Source organism: Lathyrus oleraceus, chromosome 1 (genome assembly GCF_024323335.1).
Source record: "Lathyrus oleraceus cultivar Zhongwan6 chromosome 1, CAAS_Psat_ZW6_1.0, whole genome shotgun sequence".
Taxonomy (NCBI): domain Eukaryota; kingdom Viridiplantae; phylum Streptophyta; class Magnoliopsida; order Fabales; family Fabaceae; genus Lathyrus; species Lathyrus oleraceus.
Genome location: NC_066579.1, coordinates 310,065,385 through 310,082,416, shown reverse-complemented (window position 1 = coordinate 310,082,416; position 17,032 = coordinate 310,065,385). Strand labels below are relative to the sequence as shown.

At 34.8% G+C, this 17,032-nt stretch overlaps 1 protein-coding gene across 1 annotated transcript; it reads left to right on the top strand.

Moving 5' to 3' along the window:
• The first annotated feature begins 4,966 nt into the window (after positions 1–4,966).
• On the top strand, positions 4,967–6,242 carry LOC127104528 (ubiquitin-40S ribosomal protein S27a-like). Its single transcript, XM_051041714.1, has one exon. The coding sequence runs from the start codon at positions 5,544–5,546 to the stop codon at positions 6,240–6,242; it is 699 nt and encodes a 232-aa protein (XP_050897671.1). The 5' UTR covers positions 4,967–5,543.
• The last annotated feature ends 10,790 nt before the right edge of the window (positions 6,243–17,032 follow it).

Genomic DNA, 17,032 nt, shown 5'->3' with positions numbered 1-17,032 from the left:
TCTTCTTTACCTCCACTTTACTCCAAGACTTTGAAGGTCCTACAACAGTAGCCTTCTTACCAGTTTTGGCTGTCATCATCTCAGCCACAGACCTACCCTTTCTGGTTTTCATCCTCTTGGCAACACTTGGATTCAAGTGATGAAGCAAGCTATCATCTTCATCATCTGAGCGTTCATCTTCCAAGTCAATAACCTTCTTAGCAGAGTCATGCTTCTTAGATTGAGAAGCATCTACAGATTTCTTACAAGGTAAGGTTTGCCCTAAAGAGCATAATCCCTCAACAGCTATATCTTTTTTAGACCTAGATGACTCATCATCTTTCTCACTGTGAGGTCCAACCTCAGGAGAGGGATCCCTTCTCGATAGAGGAGTAGAAACTCCCTTTACTGTGTGTCCTTCATTAAGGATCCTCGTGACAAGATTTCTAATGACACGATCAATATGATGCATGTCATCCTTAGAGGTAGGGTTATCAGAACTGTTACCTTGAGTATGTCCTGCAGTGGAGGATGGACCAGGAGCGTCGCCTGGGATGACTGATAGGGGAATCACTTCCAAAATGTCTTCATTAAGAAAGTCCATATAGGGTGTTCTAGCTTTGTGCGCAGGTTTGGTGTTTTTAGAACCAGAAGATGAAGGATGTTGTGACATCTTGTTGAGCTTGTGGAAGGATTTTTATTGCCCTAGCAGAGAAGGTTGATGAAGTTTGAGGAAGGTGGAAATGTTTGGGGTGAGGTTGCGTGTGAAAATGCTATAGATGGAAGTTCCAATACTAGGTAATGATTTACCATAAATGGGGCACTTTCTTTTAAGTGGGCAGACAATATTTTTATTACCTTTTCCACTCCACATTAATTGCTATAAATTCTCATAGATACAAATCTCTAATTTCCCTCTTAGGCATTCAAATTGATTAGCATCCAAATCCTTTGTAAATATTTCAGCTAATTGCATTTCAGTAGTAACATGCTCCAGTGTTATGATTTTCTCTTCCACTAATTCTCTAATAAAATGATGACGAATATCAATGTGTTTTGTCCTGCTGTGCTGAATAGGATTTTCATAAATATTTATAGCACTCAGGTTGCCACAGTACAATGTCATGACATCTTGCGTGACATTGTATTCAGTCAACATCTATTTCATCCAAACCAGTTGAGAACAACTACTTCCAGGTGCTATGTATTCAGCTTCAACAGTGGACAGGGACACACAATTTTGTTTCTTACTAAACCATGATATTAAGTTGTTCCCCAAGAAGAAACATCCTCCTTATGTGCTTTTCCTATCATCAGCACTTCCAGCCCAGTCAGCATCACAGTATCCAGTCATCATAGATCCAGATCCATGAGTATACAACATCCCATAGTCACTAGTGCCATTGACATATTTCAATATCCTTTTCACTTGGTTTATGTGACTGACTTTTGGTTCAGCTTGATATCTAGCACAAACATCTACAGCAAAAGCCTTGTCAGGTCTGCTTGCTGTGAGATATAGCAGACTTCCTACCATGCTTCTATAGAGACTTTGATCTACACTAACACCATTTTCATCTTTGGTGACTTTCAGATGTGTAGGAGCAGGTGTCCTTTTATGACTTGCATTATCCATGCCAAACTTCTTAACAATGTTTTTGGCATATTTGCTTTGAGATAGAAAGATAGAATCTTCCATCTGCTTGACTTGTAGCCCAAGAAAATAAGTCAGCTCTCTAACAAGGCTCATTTCAAATTCAGACTGCATTTGTTTAACAAAATGTTCGACCATCTGATCTGACATCCCACCAAACACAATATCATCCACATATATTTGAGCCACCATGAGTTTTCCTCCTTCATTCTTAACAAATAAGGTCTTGTCAATGCCTCCCTTCCTGTATCCATTGTTAGTGAGGAACACTGTGAGTCTATCATACCAATCCCTAGGAGCTTGTTTCAAACCATATAGGTATTTCCTCAACTTGTACACATGCTTTGGAAGATTTGGATATGTAAATCCTTTAGGTTATTCAACATATACTTCCTCATTTAAGTAGCCACTCAAGAAGGCACTTTTTACATCCATTTGGAACAGTTTGAACTTCAGAATACATGCCACTCCAAGCAATAGTCTAATGGACTCAAGGCGAGCTACAGGTGCAAATGTTTCATCAAAGTCAACTCCTTCAACTTGAGTGTATCCCTGTGCTACTAATCTTGCTTTATTTTTAGTAACCACCCCTTGTTCATCAGATTTATTCTTGTACACCCACTTTGTTCCAATGACATTTATTCCTTCAGGTCTTGGAACCAGTTCCCATACTTCATATAAAGTAGTAGGAGTCCCTTTCTTCAAGGTTACTCTGTTGTGAACATAACAGGCTATGTTCATAGCTTTAGCCCAGAAGTGGTAGGGAAATTTCTTAGCATGAATCATAGCTCTGGCTGATTCTTGGAGAGTTCTATTTTTTCTTTCTACCACACCATTTTGCTGAGGAGTAATGGGAGATGAGAACTCATGACTAATTCCTTCTGATGCACAGAATCCAACAAATTTGTTGTTTTCAAATTCCTTCCCATGATCACTTCTGATTTTGATAACCTGACTTTTTTTTTCTCTTTAAAGTCTTAGACAGAGATCTTTGAAGACTTCAAATATATCAGATTTTTCTCTTATAAAATTGACCCAGGTGTATCTGGAGAAGTCATCCACCACAACATAAGCATACTTCTTCCCACCAAGACTTTCCACCTGCATGGGTCCCATCAAGTCCATATAGAGAAGTTCCAACACTCTGGAAGTGGTGTCATGTCTGAGCTTTTGATGTGACATCTTTGTCTATTTTCCAATCTGACACTCCCCACAAACTCTTCCTTCATCAATCTTCAAGTTGGGAATTCCTCTAACAGCTTCAACAGATATAATCCTCTTCATTCCTTTAAGATGCAGATGGCCCAATCTTTGATGCCATATCTTCACTTCTTCTTCTTTGGCTAGAGTACACATTGATGAATAACCAGTTTCTTGAGAACTCCACATATAGAAATTGTCCTTAGACCTGACTCCTTTTATTATCACTTCATTTTCTTTATTAGTAATCAAACGTTCAGTTTTTTGTGAAGTTTACAGTTAGACCTTGGTCACATAGTTGACTGATGCTTATTAGGTTTGCAATCAGTCCCTTAACAAGTAGGACATTGTCAAGGTTAGGGACTCCAGGGCAGTTAAGCTTACCAATCCCTTTCATTTCACCCTTTGCTCTATCACCAAAGGTTACATAGCTGGTGGCATGAGGATGAAGGCCAATTAGCAGGTTTTTGTTTCCAGTCATGTGTTTGAAGCACCCACTGTCAAAATATCAGTCTTCTTTGGCCGAAACTCTGAAGGAAGTGTGAGCTATCAGGTTTGTAACACCAGTCCTAGGAACCCATTGTTTTCTGTTGACAGGTATGTGATGTTTGGGTCTAGGTTGATGATGAGAAGGACTAGGATAGCCATACAACTTATAGCAAAATGGTTTTATGTGGCCAAATTTTCCACATTAATGACATCTCCATCTTTGATGTTTCTCTTTCTGCTGTCTTCCTTTATGATGTTGTGACATATGATGTGACATCTTTGGTTTGCTACGAGTGTGACTGCACTCGGGTTTGGATTTTGGTTTGCTACCAGTGTGACTGCACTCAGGTTTGGATCCATTGAACCCAATGCCAGACTTGTCTCCTGCCATTTGTCCAGTCTGGAGAATTTTGTCTAAGGTGTCAGATCCATTATTTAGCATTCTGACATACTTTGTCATCTCATCCAGTTTGGAATTCAAGAACACTGCTTCAGTCTTTAACTTAGAGATGGTTTCCAAGTGTTCTACCTTCTCATTCTCCAGTTGTGTTATCACTTTCTTCTGACTTTCAACTTGTTGACACACTTCTGTCATACCCAATTTTGTCCAGCCATTTGTGGTTTACCCATGAGATATTTTTATTTCAAAGGCCCATTTGCATAAGTGTGTTCATAATCTAAAATGTGGTTTGAATCTTTTTACATTACTAATCCAAAACCTATTTTTTCTATTAGTAAGTATTAAGAGCCACGTTATTATTTCTATGATCACTATTTACTAGTCCATTTATACATCCCAAATATTTATATCAAGTTCTAAGTTCTTCATGGGTTCCCAAATTAAATTTGCATTTTTTTAGAAACATGTATGTGTCGTTTGTAAATTAAAAGTTCCATATTTAGATTTTTATATTTAAAATAGAAGTGTGTTATTTTTTAAATTAAAAGTCTCATATTTAGATTTTTGTGTTTAGATTAGAATATGTGTTGTTTTTTTTAAATTGAAAGTTCCATATTTTGATTTTTGTATTTAAAATAGAATTGTGTTGTTTTTTTTAAATTAAAAGTTTCATATTTAGATTTTTTTATTTAAAATAGAATTGTGTTATTTTTTTTAAATTAAAAGGTCCCATATTTAGATTTTTGTATTTAAAATAGAATTGTGTTATTTTTAAATTAAATCACTATACTTAGTTTCTTTGTATCTAAGTTAGAATTATGTTATTTTTTTAGATTAAGTCATTATACTTAAGTTAGAAATATTTTGTTTTTAAAATTAAGTCATTATACTTAAGTTAGAAATATTTTGTTTTTAAAATTAAGTCATTATACTTAAGTTAGAAATATTTTGTTTTTAAAATTAAGTCATTATACTTAAGTTAGAAATATTTTGTTTTTAAAATTAAGTCATTATACTTAAGTTAGAAATTTGTTGTTTTGAAAATTAAGTCATTTTACTTAAGTTAGAAATATGTTGTTTTTAAAAGTTGAAATTGATTAGCATAAATAAATATTGAGTTAAATTTTGAAAAGCTTAAAAGGTAATTACATAATTAAAATTTATTTCAATAAGTTCCAAATAATCCAAATATATTTTGTCTTTAAATTTTTTTTTATTAAAACTAAATAATTACATTTTTTGACTAAGTGGAAGTTGCTGCAAAAACAGGTTCCTAATTCTAATGACCAAGACCAAAATCAATGGATTGGTTAAACACTCCTTTGGACCTAGGCGCAAAAACATGATGTCTTGAAGCTTGGAGCAGCCACTTTTCCATTCCATCAAAGTCCCTTCAAACCTGTGACCTGCAAAGAGAAAATAGCTTATTTTAAAAGCACTTTTCAAAAGAACTTAGAGAGCTGAAAAACAACTAAATGAATCATTCCGTTTGAACCTTTATCCATAAGTTTAACCTAAGCATCCAAAAAGCGCTTTTGACATTAACTTAAAACAGAATAAACTAAATCCCACATAATCTGGGATGAGAAATTCAAGAAAGAAAGGAGTTTCTTAAGACTTAATCTGGTCTTCATAAATTTGGATGAAAGGTTAACATAGAGACAGATCAACAGTAAGAGATTTTTTCAAAAGAAACTCTAAACACAACAGCAAGAACAGCCATAAACGCAGTAAAAGCTATTTTTCAAAACCCAAAATCAAGAACAACATAAACGCAGCAAAGCTATTTTTTTTCAAAATCCTAAAAAATGAAATAGAAGAATGAGGCTTATCTGGAGACAGGGGGCATCATCGCCGACAACTTCATCTTCTTCTCCTTCCAACAAATCGACCACTCACCCTTCACCACCACAACTCAACGATATCACCCGTCTTCACCTCCGATCAAATCCATTCTACCGGACTACCACCTTTCGTTTCTTCTTCCGCCGTCACAAACCCTTGCGTCCCCAATTTCCATCTCTTCCGGCGCAAAACCTAATCCAGATGCAGATCTTCGTCAAAACCCTGACGGGGAAAACCATCACCCTCGAGGTCGAGTCTTCCGACACCATCAACAATGTCAAAGCAAAGATCCAAGATAAGGAAGGAATCCCATCGAACCAACAACGACTGATCTTCGCCGGCAAACAGCTAGAAGACGGCCGCACTCTTGCTGACTACAACATCCAGAAGGAATCCACACTCCACCTTGTTCTTCGTCTCCGTGGTGGAGCCGAGAAGCGTAAGAAGAAGACCTACACCAAGCCGAAGAAGATTAAGCACAAGCATAGGAAGGTGAAGCTAGTTATTCTTCAGTTTTACAAGGCTGATCATTCTGGGGAAATTTTGAAGGTACGATCTGAAGCTTTTGTTGTAAAACCTAATTATGTTGGTGAGACTTGGGCCTTTGGCCCAAGCGATTTTGGCCTGCGTGTACACTCCCTAAATGCTACTGCATCCCATCCGATTGGGCTCTGATAACCTTTTGTTGAGCCCATTCTCAACTTCTTTGGGCTTATTTTCTTTGTTTAGAAATAATTTTAGGATTAAAAATAGTATTAGAAATATTACAAATAATTAGGAATTTAGGTTCATTAGAATTTTTAGATTTAGGTTATAATTTTTTTGAAGAGTTGGATTTAGAAATATTAGAAATATTAAATTTAGTTTAGAAATAATTATAGATTAATTAGAATTATAAGTTAATTTAGAATTATTTTAGAATTTTTAATTTGATTTAGAATGATTTTAGATTTTAATCTTTGTTAATATTTTAGAATTTAATTAGATCTTTTTTTTTTTAGAAATAATTGTAGATTAATTAGAATTATAAGGTGATTTAGAATTATTTTAGATTTTTTAATATAATTTAGAATGATTTTAGAATTTTATCTTTGAAAATATTTTAGAATTTAATTAGATCTTTTTTCTTAGAAATAATTGTAGATTAATTAGAATTATAAGTTGATTTAGAATTATTTTAGAATTTTTAATTTAATTTAGAATGATTTTAGATTTTAATCTTTGAAAATATTTTAGAATTTAATTAGATCTTTTTTTTTAGAAATAATTGTAGATTAATTAGAATTATAAGTTGATTTAGAATTATTTTAGAATTTTAATTTAATTTAGAATGATTTTAGAATTTAATCTTTATTAATATTTTAAAATTAATATTTTGGATAATAGTTTAGAATTGAGATTTTCGATTGTTTAATATTGTTTTGAGTTTTAATTTAATGATACTTTTGTTAATTGTTTAAACTTTAATTATTTGTTTTAGATTTAATATTTTATTGCAATTCTCTTGTTATTTCATGTTGATTTCAGTTAACACCTAACATTTAACGATTAACTCTAATTTTTTTTTAAATTTAATTTCCGCAATTAACATCTAACTCTTTTAAATTCCGCTTCTAACATTTTTTTTTTATATTTACTTTACCTCGCTTTATGCTATATCATTGTACATTCTTCATCTCATCTTAAAATGAACCTAAAAATGATAAAGACTTAAAAGATACAAAAAGATTATAATTCTCATGCCATCAATTCAAACCAATTTTTTAAACAAATAGAACTTCTCGATTCAAAGTCGAGCCCATTTTAAATGCCTTTGTAAGTCGATCGCCTGAAAAAGCATCGTCATCAACCTCACATGGCTTACTCTTGGGCTTTCTTACAATGAGATCTATTCGGTTTTAATTAATCGATTAAATGGATTATTCACCAAATAAATTCAATTCATTCACAAGAATGCAAATTTTAAAACCTCGATCCGACATCGAAAGTTAAATTAAAATACTTAATCACATCTAAACAACACTTCATTTGAAAATGAAAAGGGGGATGGTTTTGAGTTTTCAACTCCTCTCCTCGATTATTTGAATACGAGTTTTCTTACTCGGTTAGTCAAATGGTCGTCATTTCTAATTCATTTAAGTACAAACAAATCAAATCCTTTTGTAATAATAAAACAAAAAGGGAGATGACTTTGAGTCTTCAATTTTTCTCCTCAATTATTTGAATACAAGTTCTCTTACTTGGTCAGTCAAATAATTGTCGTTCCTCTACAAACTTCTAAACCCCGAGTAGATCGAATTACTTTCATAAAGAGCTAAATGAAAAGGGAGGTGACTTTGAGTTTTCGACTTCTCTCCTCAATTGTTTGAATACGAGTTCTCCTACTCGGTCAGTCGAACAATTATCATTTTTCCCCAAACATACAACTTAATCGAATCATTTCCTTAAAAAACTATACGAAAAAGGAGATGGTTTTGAGCTTTCAATTCCTCTTCTCAAATGCTTGGATATGAGTTGTCTTACTCAGCCATTCAAGTATTTGTCGTTCATGCTAAAATATGTCAACCTTATACAACCTTATTTTCATAATTAAGGATGAAAAAGAAAGTGGTCTAGAGTCTTCTATTTCCTTTCCCGATTATTAGGATACGAGTTGTCTTACTCGATTATCCGAGTATTCGTCATCCGTTCAAAACACCTTAACTATTATCGAATCCTTTCTATAATTAAAGATGAAAAAGAAAGTGGTCTAGAGTCTTCTATTCCCTTTCTCGACTGTTAGGATACGAGTTGTCTTACTCGACTATCCGAGTAATCGTCATCCAACCAAAAACATCTCAACCAATCGAAACATCCAATATATTAATCCAACTTGTCACCCCCGTGTGACTGAAACTCTCTTCAAAAAGAACACTGTTAATCCTTTCTAATATGCACAACAAAATAGTGCTTAAGCCTCCTCCGAGAGTAGACAAGCCAACATTTAGCCTTTAAGATGCGATCTAAACAGTTGTTCACTAAAAGACACCAACTAACTGTAGTTCCCCGAACTACAAATGCTCTGATTTCCTTATTACGCCATAAGGATACGTAGGCAGGAGATTGTTGTATCTTCGCGAGCACACTAATAAAAAACCTCCCCTTTCCCTTTCTGAGGTTTTCATCCATTTCTATTTTTAAAATTTTTATAACCTAAAGATAACAAACAAATATAAATTAACACTCAAAACACAGATTAGAACTAAAAGGTTCCCGTTGAGTACAATGGACGTAAGGGGTGCTAATACCTTCCACTTGCGTAATCAACTCCCGAACCCGAATATGGTTGCGACGACCATTATTTCATTTCCTAAAGGTTTTATCGATATTTTCCTATCCCTTTATTAGGATAAATAAAGTTCGGTGGCGACTCCGTTCGAACGTAATTTTTTCCGCGACCATCGCGAGGAATCGTATTTTTCGAGATGCGACAACTTCTTCACTTCTGTGACACAACTTTCTGTAGGTAGTGGCTAAATCATCAAAGGTTACTTCATCATCACTTGAGTCTTCATCAGAACCCCATCTTCCAGTCAAGGCAGTCACAAGATTTACAGACTCTTCTATTTCACTTTCATCAGACCGAGTAGCAGCAAGACTCTTCTTCTGTTTCTTGAGGTAGGTTCCACATTCAGCTCTAATGTGTACATACCCATCACATTCATGGCACTGAACTCCTTTTCCTTCTTTGGACTTTTCATCAGATCTTGTTCTTCTTCCAGCATTATTGGACTTACTGATGTCAGATAAGATGTTCTTGACATTAGACTTAGACCTTACATCCATCTTTTTCAGAAGTTTGTTGATCTATCTTCCCAGTAATGCTACATTATTTGCCAGATCTTCATCAGTATCTTGACCACTTTCTTCCTCTTCAGTGTTTGACATGAAGGCTATGCTTTTAACTTTCTTTTCAGATCCATCACACATTCACATCTCAAATGTTTGGAGGGATCCAATTAGCTCATCAACTCTCATATTGGAAATGTCTTGAGACTCTTCTATGACTGTCACTTTCATGGAAAATCTCTTAGGAAGTGACCTGAGTATTTACCTCACTAGTTTTTCATCTGACATCTTCTCACCCAGGACTCCTGAGGCATTAGAAATTTCAAGGATATTCATATGAAATTCATGAGTATTTTTATCTTCTTTCATCCTTAAATTTTCAAACTTGGTAGTGAGCAACTGCAGTCTAGACATCTTCACTCTAGAGGTGCCTTCATGAGTGGTTTTGAGGATGTTCCAAGCATCTTTAGCCACCTCACAGTTGTTTACCAATCTAAAGATGTTCTTATCTACTCCATTGAATATAGCATTCAATGCTTTAGAGTTCCCAATGGCTAGATCATCCTCCTTCTTAGTCCATTGTTCCTCAGCCTTCTTATCAGTTGTGGCTTCTCCTTCCTTAGTAATAACTGGGTGTTCCCAGCCTGTCAAAACAGCCTTCCAAGCCTTATTATCCAAAGATTTTAGGAAGGCTACCATTCGAGGTTTCCAGTAGTCATAGTTGGATCCATCCAGAATAGGTGGTCTGTGAACAGATCCTCCGTCTCTATCCATAGTACCAGAAAGTAACGTCCCTAGATCTCACCCAGAACCAGAGCAGGATGCCTGCTCTGATACCAATTGAAATTCTGGTATCAGATATGAGATGTCGAAGGTAATGTCACGACACTAATATCTGAACAATATAAATAGGATAAAAGATAAAGAACAGTAATGCGAGAGACACAAGCAATTGTTAACCCAGTTCGGTGCAAACTCACCTACGTTTGAGGGCTACCAAGCCAAGAAGGAAATCCACTAAACAAAATCAGTTCAAAGACTCTTAGTAAACAACTTCAAGTTACAGTCTTTTCACCTAATCTCTACCCGTGTGACTTCTACCTAAGAACTCTTAGATATGAGATCCTACTCACTTCCCCTCAGTCACAACAGTGATATAAAACAAGAATTACAATAAAAAGAAGACACTCTTCAAAGACACATACTTGATCTTGATTAAAAGCTTCAATCAAGTAAACACACACTCATGCTTCAAAGATTAGAGTGGACAAATTACAACTCAAAAATCAATCAATTCAATCATCTATGGATGAATGAATGACTTACAATACACACGACCACATAAGACTAAAACCCTTATTCTCTCTCAATATTTCGTTCGTTATTTCTTGTGTTTAAAACCAGGTTTTCCATGTCCTTTATATAGAAGCATTTTGCTGGGCTTGGACATCATAAAACCCTAAAACTATTTTCCATTCATATCTTCTCATGACAACTGATTATATCTCGTTGGAAAATAAGTCAATCTGGTTGTAATTACTGATTGAATACGCGTTTAATCATCTCTTCAATCATACATAGATTAGCATAAAAATGCAATCACACAATACATAACATTCAGACTGAATGTTCTGTATACAGATGTCATGACATTGGGTCTGACATCTCAGTAAAAATCCTGCATATTCATATTTTAAACATCTTGCAGGTACAAGTTATCTCATGTCAAGACAACACTTGTGATAACTTGTGAACACTCTAGGTTTTACCAAAATTGCTGCCAACACATAGAACCAACAACCGGTCAATAACAATGTATACATCAGACATGTTAGTTAATCACCCAATGGATCATTGGACCGGATCACAACAGACAAAACATTTGAAAAAACACGCACTGTAACATGATTGGTCAAATGTTTTAATTTTTCAAAAGTCATGAACTCGTTCTTTTAGCATGAATCAAACATAGATTCATTTTCTAAACATCTCATCGTTCATGTCTCTCTGCATCAGAGCAATTGATTTGCTATGAGCAGAGAGAACTTTCTCAAACTCGTGAAGAACCCCAGTCCTTCAAAGTTGAATTAAATGACTAAATCAAAAGATAAATTAAAGTTAGATGAGGTCTATCAATAATTGGAACCACACAAAGAGAATGGTAACTTGTTTGAAGTGTAATTTTACTCGTAGCTACCTTGTCCAAATCGAAGCTCGAGGTCAACAATGGTGAAATGGGAAGTAAGGTTGCAGGGAGTTTTAGACCATGACAATGCTTCACATGGCTTCAGATGATGCCGATGAAGGATTCTTGGTAGAAGTTTGGAAGCAAAAGGACTTGAATCGAAGAAATAAGTGATTGGTTTTTTGGTGCTTTCGAGTTTCAGTGAGACAGGGATTTCTTAGCTCTTGAAGCTTGGAAATGAAGGAAAATCACTCCTCTATTTATAGGGAATGTGATGGGATTCAAATAAGTGTGAAATGGATCTTAATTAGTGTGAATCAACTCAAGAATTTTCAGATCCAAACCGTGTGAAAATTTTGCACCAAACTCGTGATTTTGGAGCCTTGCAAGTCGTTTCGTGTTATGATCATATGAGTTTGGTCATTGGAAACAAGTTTACACGCGTGAGAAGTAGTCCCAAGTTGATTTTTGCATGATTCCACATTATAGGGCACGATGCAAAACCGATTTTAGGTCACCATTTTCATGCTTAGGCCAATTCCAATCCACTCGTGTGTTTTCTAATTTTCTTTAAGCCAAATGATCACTTCATGGAGTAGAACATGATACAAAAAGAATCAAATCCAAAGGAGATTTGAGGTGAAAGTTACATGCTTGGGAAGTTTAGTTTGTAACCTGACTTTTAGGTTGGGCAATTGGTCATGCAGTTTGAGGCATGTTTAGTCATTTTGAGGTCCTAAGTTGGTGACACCATAACTTTTGATTCAATCGTGCATTTTGAGCCAAACTTGGGAAAAATTATCTTTGACATAAGCTTAAAAATATGCAAAAAGAATGGGATCAAAATAATGCTTGAGCTGAAAATGGCAAGGGTGGAAAGTAGTGGTCATGACAAGGGCTTGGGCCATTTTGGCAACTTGGTCCTTTGCACAAATGAACTCCTTAATGATTGAATTGATGTTTGACCCTTTAATAAAAGTTGTATAGGAACCCAAAAGGAAATTTTTTCTCAAAGAAGCTTGGAAGTTGGATAAAAATTGAAGGAGTTATGGAGTTTCGACCAAAGGCATGACATACTTGCAAATTAGGTCAAACCAACTTGTACGCTTTTGTGCAAGCTTGATGTTTTCTTTCATTTCAAACCACAATTATGATGGAATAAGCATATCTTGATGAAAACTTGATTAAGGTTTGAGTGATATGGAGAATGGCTTGAATATTGAGTGATGTGGCATGGAAACAAACACATGATCCATCTTTGAATCATCATGAACAAACTTGTATTTCCCTTGATCAAAAGGCCTTTTCCCTGCCTTTATTTGGAGCATGATCACCTACATGAGTAACAAGAACAAACAAGTGCATCTCCCAATGAAGTTAGGGTTAATTTTTAAGCAAAACTAGATGAAACCCTAATGTTAAGATACAACCTACAAAGTGGCCATGCTTGTGATCCCATGACCAAATACAATGGTCATGCATGATATGATTTGGATGTATGCAAAAAGAAAAAAAAGGAGGGTACATTTTGGGGTATGACACATACCTTATTTGAAGCTTCTCTGGTCTTCTTCGTCTTCCTCAATCTCACATTCAACAAATTCCAAGGCCATTTTTGCCTAGTAGGTTATTGGTTCCTCAATCTCTATTCTTCTTGCTTGAACTTTGGTACTACAATGTAGAATTGCCATAGAAGAGCCAAACCTCTAAGGTTTAATCTCCATTCAAGCATCTGTTTCAATTTAGTTTTTGTTTCTTTGGTTAGGGTTCTTGAGTGATTAGCTCAATTATGAGGATTTAGTTGAGGTTTGGCTTGAATTAGTATGAGATTGGGAGAAAAGAAGTTGAGACATATTGGTTGATGTGCATTTGAGGTCATTTGGACCTTCGTCGCCGTCGGAAGCAATTTTCGGCGTGGCAAGGCTTGTCCCCGGCGAGGAACATATTTGAGAGTGTGAGAGAGACTTGGGAAAGGAAATGAGAAATGGATTTTTCTGAATGAATTTACCCCCTCTTCCCTTGACTATGTGTATTAGGCTCAGAAACCATATGCCCATAGACTTTTTTCTATTTGTGCTCTACTCTGTCGTACACCCCATTTCCATGACACACTCCCTTTGTTGATACCAACACAACAACTTTGAGCTTTCCCTGGGGCCAACGCCACAAATTGAGGACCATATATCCTCTAGCCGTGTACACCCCTGCATCACTAGTTTTTTAAATTCTTTTTCTTACTCTCTTTTTTAATACACAAAAATGCTTAAAAAATATACATGTTAGTAATAGATTTTAATTCTTAATTTTTATTTTAATTGCTAATTGTTACTTGAAATTCCGTTTTCATAACATGTTAGGATTTAGGTTAGATTTTGACTAATTTCAATTCTCATGCCATGTTGCTTTTTGTGTGATGCCATATGCTTGATTCTTAATCTGATCATGTCTTGGTTAATTAGTTGATCAAAGTTATTTTTGATCAATTGATTACTTTTATCTTAGACTTGTCTTGAATAACTTGTATGATTCCCCTATCAAATCAAGTGATCATAAGCCCCTTGATCACTTGGTTGGATTAGAACTCTGTACTTGCACTGCACTAGATCTCTCAAGTCAAGACTTCATACTCAAGACTTTGAAGACTCTGGACATCAAGACTTGATCACTACTGAGCTTCATCCTTCAAGCACAACAAAAAGATTCCTCTTTCAACACTTGTCAGTTATGATGCGAATTGCATGCCACGAGTCTTAATTAATGGAGAAGGAATGAGAGAGAGTATTCCTATCCTCATTCTGAATATTTTTGGATATGGGACACCTGAGCCAATTGTTCAAAGTATTCACCTTTATTTATAGACTTTAGTGTAATTCAAATCGAGTAACTGTCAAGTCTTATTCCCCACAAACACTACAACAATCAACATCAACCACACTTTTCTCTTTGGACCAAACATCATTCTCTTTGACATCCATACAATCTTTGGGTTAATCACCTCTTATGATTAAAATACCCATCTCTGAACCAGACCCCTCTCTTTGGGTTAATCACCTCTTATGGTTAAAATACCCTTCTTCTTCATGCATTACCATATGAGCTCCATGCTCAGGTAACCTTACACATTAGTTAATCATCGTCTATTGGTTAAAATAACACATTCACATTCATGGGTTAATCACCACTTATTGGTTAACATACAATTTTTGCATTAGTTAATCATCATTTATCGATTAAAATACCATACTTTCATTCCTAGGTTAATCACCATTTATGGGTTAACATACCCTCATGCATGGTTAATCACCGGTTATCGGTTAAAATACCTCATTCTTAGTTTAGACACTGCATTCATGGTTCAGATACACCCATCCATGGGTTCAAACAACACAACATTTGGTTCAAACACACAACACTTTCCTCATTTTACAACATCCCAACAACATTTTCTCTATCCAAGCAATTGTTTTCCTTTTAATTCAATGCAAGCAACTTTTTTTTTCTTTTATCACACAAGCCTTTTTCAAAATAATATTTTCTTTCTTTTCATAAAAGAACTGTTATAATTCATTCCTTAGTAATCAAACTAAAAACTTAGAACATCCAAACAAAGATCAGAATCAGCTAACGTCTACACACTTCTAGGATACGATTATAACTGTTCCCTAAAATCAACCAACAAATTAATATTTTCTACTATGAACTACGAAGCTCTGATTTTCTCATTGCACTATGAGAATACGTAGACACGAGGGTTCAAATCCTTGACGAGCACATTACTTAAAAACTTTTTTTTCCTTTTACCATTTGCAGGTAGTCTATAGATAATAACACAGATTCATGCAAAAAATAATCAAAATGGTCCCCGTTAAGTACAATAGATGTGAGAGATGCTAATATCTCCCCCCTTGTATAATCGACTTCCTTACCCTTTTTCTCGTTCCCTTGGGTTTTATCGATATTTTCCCCTTCCTTCAGGAATAAATAAAGTTTGGTGGCGACTCTGTTGTATCTTCGAGTGTGCATGCGTTCAAGTATTTTTCGCGGCGCGACACCAAGCAGAACTGAATAAGAGTATAAAATAAAACTAAAACAAAATAATAATTAATTAAAAATAAAAATTAAAACTTCACACAAAAATTTCCTTGTTGAAATTATCAACAATCATCGGCAACGTCGCCAAAAACTTGATGATTTTACAGTCAGAGTAATAAAAATAAATATCGTCTCCACAAGAATTATAAATTTAACAAGATTGTAATTGTACGATTTAAAGTAAACACACGGGGGTTTTCATATTGTTTTACGAAGAATAATTGCGCGACTAAAAGTTGGTGAAAAACACGATAATGAGAAAACGATTAAATTTGATTCGAATCCCTTAATTTTCCCTTGTTGATGATTGTGCATTACTTGAATCAAATTGACTTTATAATTTCACGGTGAATTAACGATACCATTGCACCCAATTCATTGGTGTATAATTCACTAATTAAGACTACAATTTCCCAATTCATGAGGCGAAATAGAAAACTAGGCAACCTACGTGTGTTAATTCTCCAACCATAACTTATAATTACCTATTCCTAGTTAATTACTAAGTTGAACAATTACTTTATTTCCGATCGCTAGACTTACGGTCAATAATCCTTACTCGTCAAATTTCACTTTATGGGCTTGTTAACACACAAAGAACATTAAGAATAAAAGTAATTGAATAGAAATTGTATAATTAAAACATTCAAATAATCATATGATACAACAGAGTAAATTCAAGTTCATCTTCTATGACCTAATCAAGAGAAATCTAGCTACTCATAGTTAAATAATGAAATACTATGAGTTTAGATGAATAGTACATGAAAATCAATGAAGAAATATGTCTCCAATGACTCTAAAACTCTCAAAAGTCATGCTCTAAAATTCCTTGCTGTCACTTTCTCTTCTCAAAATCAGAACCCTTGTAAAAGTATCGTATTTTTCTATTCAAAGCTGTCAAAACGCGTCTGACATGTGCACCATCGTGACCACGATAGGTAGCATCACAATTGCGATACTTTTCCAACGCGTCCACGATAAGGTCATCACGATAACAATACTTTTCCATCACGCCTACGATTAGGTCATCACGACCGCGAGAATTCTAAGGTTTTTTTTAATGTTTTTTGCTTATTTTTTCTTATTTTTTTCTAACTCCCAAATTTCTCTTCCTTTGGCTATTCTTTCTGTTTCTTTAATATTTTAGCTCATCTTTTAGTCAAAATTTAATTGATTCCATATAAAATTCTTGTAAATATTACGTAACACAACAAAGTATCATCACTTATCATAATAAATACATAAATACCGGATGTTTAGTACGTAGAAGAGACTCCCAACCAATTTGTTTAACAAAAAAAAAACTTCATACTGCCTCAATTTTATCCACAAATGGCAACATACACCATGTATGCTT